The sequence below is a fragment of the Camelina sativa genome, chromosome 20 (assembly GCF_030686135.1).
Source record: "Camelina sativa cultivar CO46 ecotype springtype chromosome 20, ASM3068613v1".
NCBI classification, from domain to species: domain Eukaryota; kingdom Viridiplantae; phylum Streptophyta; class Magnoliopsida; order Brassicales; family Brassicaceae; genus Camelina; species Camelina sativa.
In genome coordinates, this window is record NC_141899.1 from 14,176,977 (window position 1) to 14,181,965 (window position 4,989).

The 4,989-nt window shown below is 35.0% G+C and overlaps 1 protein-coding gene and 1 non-coding gene across 2 annotated transcripts; both read right to left on the minus strand.

Annotated features, from left to right (window-relative positions):
• Nucleotides 1–2,306: 2,306 nt before the first annotated feature.
• LOC147918855 (U2 spliceosomal RNA) lies at nucleotides 2,307–2,502 on the minus strand. Its single transcript, XR_015594238.1, has one exon. It is a non-coding gene; the product is annotated as a U2 spliceosomal RNA (small nuclear RNA).
• A 1,329-nt stretch (nucleotides 2,503–3,831) lies between these two features.
• LOC104770825 (uncharacterized) lies at nucleotides 3,832–4,458 on the minus strand. The gene is made up of 2 exons (XM_010495279.3): nucleotides 4,304–4,458; nucleotides 3,832–4,206 (listed from the first exon to the last, which is right to left on the minus strand). Exons 1-2 carry the CDS (start codon nucleotides 4,449–4,451, stop codon nucleotides 3,938–3,940), a joined length of 417 nt encoding a protein of 138 aa, XP_010493581.1. The 5' UTR covers nucleotides 4,452–4,458; the 3' UTR covers nucleotides 3,832–3,937.
• Nucleotides 4,459–4,989: the final 531 nt, after the last annotated feature.

The window sequence follows — 4,989 nt, forward strand, 5'->3', positions numbered from 1 at the left end:
TGATGGATTTGGAAATCCAAACAAAAATCATGTGTTATTCAATCATTGATTTTAAAATACTTATCAAAATCATGTGTTATTGGTTCCATGATTTACAAATACTTTTTAAAATCCTCTGTTATTCATTTAATGATTTGTTTTTGGATTTCAAAATCCACATTATGTTTTATATGGATTTGAATGGATTTGATAGTGTAAAATAGAATGATTGAAATCCAAGGATAAAACATGTTATTTCAAAATCCATCTGTTTTGATTTCTAAAATTTACAATTCCATATGGATTTAGAAATCATCTCTCCAATAACACCCCCTTAATCTATTTCTACTTATTAAAAATGCTTCCCTTTTAATAGTATAGATATGGTAAGTAATAACATCCAATGTTGACATTTTTGTCGTAAACAAAATCATACTTGTGAATCACCAACTCAACTGACGGATTCTGTTTGTTATTTTTTTTATGACATTTATACTCAAAAACAAATGGTATTTTGTAACTGTTTGGTCTGCTTTTAATATCAGGGTAGTTTTGGAGATCCTTTATTAAATTTTGATAGAAAATTAATTGCAATGAATGTGAGGGTTTTTCAAGAGGCTTTTGACCATTTCCACATAATAAATGATTCCTATATTAATATTATATATTATAGATTAAATCATATATGTATTTTTTTATTACAAACTTAGTAGATTTTAGTGTAATCATATGTAAATACTATGTTAAAATTAACCAAACCAATCATAAATTTAAGCATAAAAAGTTAAGATTTGAAATCTCAAAATATGCTTTAAAGATTTACTAAAAATTGGAAATTATGGACACAATTAGTAGAGATAAGTCGAAATATAGTTTGAAAAATATTTTTGTGGAAAAATATATGGGTGAGTTACTAGAATATTGCATAAAAGCTTCCTTATTACAAAAGTAACATACAATTGTTTGTTATTACTAGACTAACCCATTGTACCTATACTACCCCTGAAACTAGTGTTGGGAAAAAACGTAATTACGGCTAATGCCATTAGAAAAAAAAAAAACATTGGAAGTTGGGACTAAGTCTACCGATCCTTTGATGGTAGATTTATACACGTGGACTGATTAAAGGTGTACGTCAGATATTTTTGGTACACTTAGTTGTAGTCTTGGTACACTTATCGGTCACTGTAGATGGTACACTTAGTTGTAGTGTTGGTACACTTATCGGTGGACGTACATGAAATCGATTTGATAGATTAAGTTGGTAGAGGAATTTCCCTTTGATGATAGACTTTTGTTTTTAGCGCGTGTAGCGGCAAACGTAAAAGGGTGGGAAGATATTTATGGTAGACTAATGGCTTGTTGCGACAGATTTTTGCGACAGCCTTCTCTCCTTACAGATATTTTTGGTATACTTGTTTGTTTTTTTGAAATAGTTTTCGGAGTGTGATGGTAGGTTTCTTGTCCGTGGTAGATTTAGTAAGCATTTTTGACAGTTGTAAAGTCTTACCAGAATAACACGAATTTGTTTGAGCTGTCAAAGACAGTCTAGCATTGCGATAGACTTATTGGAGGTAGATCTAAACACGTTTGCTGTTCTTCCGATCTATGGTGTTCATGTAATAACGTTTGTAGCAGATTCATCAATCGTATTCTGTTTGTCGGCCGGAGCAAACGTCTTTTTCCTACTCTGTTTCGTTAATCTTTCCTCTGGGTTCATCCATGGAAGAGCTAGATATCTGTTCGAAAATCTATATAACTCACTTTTGATAGGTTTTTAATTTAGAAATCAGATGTTGAGATGAAAATCTATAATAGTTGAGTAAAAAACCCACAAGTGAAACCAAAAAAATAGACATAAGTTGTGAAAAAATAAAGTGAGGCAGGGAAAATTAGGGTTTTCAGTCGTATGTTAGAGGTAGAAGACGAGGATATTCTGGTAATTTCGGGTTCATTAAACCTAAAATCGAACGTGTACGTACATATAAATGTGTACGTACATATGAACGCATAAGTACATAATGTTCTTGAGATTAGAGTACGTACATAACGTTCTTTTGCTTAGTGTAGGTCCATAAATCCGTTTTAATGAACAATATTATTGTAATTTTATAGTCATCTTCAACATATCTTCTTCTATAACCCTAGCTTATATTGTCGTTATAGTTACTGTTATAGAAAAAGTAAGAGATGTTACTAGAACAACCTATGTAATTCGTGTTAAGAGGAAATTCACCAATTTTGCAATTAATTGTGGTTGAAGTCGGTTCAGTTCTTTCCAAATTATTTATTAGTTTAAATTCATAAATTATTTTAGACTGATGTTGGTGGGATGAGCCAGGCCCGTGCAGTAGTGCAACGCATGGGCGACTCGCGAAAGCCCAGATAGCAAGCTATCTTAACGGGCTTTCTCCCTTAAAAAATAGAGTTAATATCGTGTGGACCGATGGCCCACATATCAGATATTAAACTGATAAGAACAGATACTACACTTGATCTTAGCCAAAAGGCCGAGAAAGGTATGACTTGTAAGTTGGATCCGACGTTTTATTTATACCACTCGTGTTAGAGCGAGAGTTTCCTCACTCACCGATGTGGGACTTTAAACTAAACTAATGGCGTACTAGAAAGTAGGATGTGGACGCGTGTACAATATTACTACCCGCCTCTGTAATTCTTAGAATCAAACTTCTACAAGCTCTTCTTGTCATTCGTTTATCAAATTAACTGTTGATTCTCACTGGGTTGACATTTTTTTTTCTCCGGTGGAGTCAATTATATTTTACAAATCAGATTGGTATTATATGAGTATGTCACCAATGTAGGTTTCAGGTTCTCTTGTTGTTGCCGACTGTATGGTCAATGGCTGGTGCGGCTATGGATGAGTTTAGTGCTTAGTACTTAGTAAAATAACTTAATTGGTGAAATTATTAGGCTGGAAGGCGACAATCCAAGGTTTGCTCTCATCTGCTTCTTTTGGTATAACTCGTTTGAAGTCAATCATCTCATTTTGATACATTTCAGATGGTTGTCTGTTAGGCATAGGATCTCTGAACTTGCATCTTGGTATTTTTCTTAGAACACACAAAGTTTTGTGGTCTTTATGTTGTCTTTGAGATGGTTCAGTTGCAGCTAATTTGTATTTCTGCTTAAGTTTACAGCCACTCTCAGTAGAGCTTGGACCAGGAATATTGAGAAATATCTTTGATGGAAGTTGGAAACTTAAAAAATTTAGATTGGAGATAACGTTACCAGTTAGAGATTCTAGCTTCTAACTGTTGCTGGATATCATCAATCTGTTAATATTACAGAGGCTTTGAACTTGAAGACTATTGCAAAACTATCTGGTGATGTATACATCTCTCGCGGGTTTGTCTGTTCCAGCTCTTGACCAAGATTGTCCTTAGTAGCTCCAGCCAAATAAATTTGGTATTATGTTTTACCGCACAACGTTACTTTGCTGAGGTCTTCCTTCACTTGGATGCGAAACTTGAGTCTGGCTCTTGTGTAGACTAATATATTGGTCTCTCTTTCTCTCTGACTCTCTTCATTATTTCATATGTTTGTTGGTACAGACGAAAAGAATGTAGGATTTTGTACTCAAACTCAATAAGAGATACCCTCCAGGGATCATCATTCCATTTGTTCTCTAAGTTGCAATATTGGTCCTTTAGTATTGTTTACACTTTTGTCCACTAGTTATACAGTTGATTGATCTTCCACAAAGGTAAAGTTCGTACGACATGTGGTTCAAAAGGTTGACATTCTCGCTAAAGTTTTACAAATTGAGGAATGCAGAAGAAATTTTTGCAAGAACATGTGTTTTTTGGCATTAGAGAACTGGAGATTACATAATTGAAATGTTGTAGGAATAAACATAACAGACATCCAACAGTAGTTTGTTTAACGATGACAAATAGAGAAGCAGAGTAAAAACAAAGCCAAGGAAAATCTTATATTAACCAGGTCCGACTTTGGGGATATCGTAGTGCTCACTCATGTTAGCCAGATACTGATTGAAATCCTCAATCCTGTTACGGTGAGACTTGTTGGCTTCCTTAGCTAGCTTCTGCACATCCAATCTCTGTTTCTGCTCTATGTACCTTCTTTCTGCAGGCGTTAAGAGTTCATCATCATCGTGCTGCAAGTTCACATCCTCAATCCTGCCCGCTTCTTCACCTTCTTCTTCTCCTTCAATCAAATTACCCAGTGCTTCTGTGCTTTCTCCTAATAGCCAAACAACAACATATCAATTTTCCATAGTCCATGAATGTTAAGGAACAGTTAAAAGTCATGTTATGAGAAGAAAGTGGTCAAGTCTTACCTTCTATGAGATCATCAGTAATTTTAAGAGCTTGTTCTTCCTGTTTCTTATGCTTCTTCTTCTTCTTCTTTACTCCACCGGCTTTCACATCCAAAGCCTTCCCTTTTAACTTCAGCTTCCCACCAATAACATTGTCGTATGCTGACATCTCTTGGCTGCTAGTCACAACACAGAACCACAAAACACACAAATTTAGATTTACATATTGGAAAGCCAAGAATGAGACTTGAAGTTTTTGATTTCATTGATGAGGTTCGTTAACAAACAAAAAAGACTTTGTAGCAGGGGCAAAGTATCAATACAGAAAAACCTAAACAAAGACAAAGACAGAACCTAAGAAATCAACTCATCACAAACCATGCCACACACCATTTTTGACAAATGACACAAGGAGCAGAGGCAAAAGAGACTTAGAACTGCAGAAGTATATATTTTACTTACTTGAGTACGCAAGATACGTTTATCAAGGTGAGTCCACATTCTAGTTAATCGTGGTAATTGGTATTCCATTTGTGCAAGAGCAACCTATTTTAACAACTTGGTTAACCTGTGCAAGTATCAGACCCTCTCCTAGTACAAGAGAGTCCAAACCAGCTGAGACTTCGAATATATGTTGTGTGACGTCCTTGTTATACAATAGAAAACGGTGCTGACAGATCTCCGAAACTGGGATCCCACTCGTCTTG

Bases quoted from the DNA above. Each gene is read 5' to 3' on its own strand.
- LOC104770825 (XM_010495279.3), bottom strand. From the start codon at position 4,451: ATGTCAGCATACGACAATGTTATTGGTGGGAAGCTGAAGTTAAAAGGG. The intron at 4,207-4,303 runs GTAAGACTTGAC...TTTGGCTATTAG, and splicing joins TACTGATGATCTCATAGAAG to GAGAAAGCACAGAAGCACTG.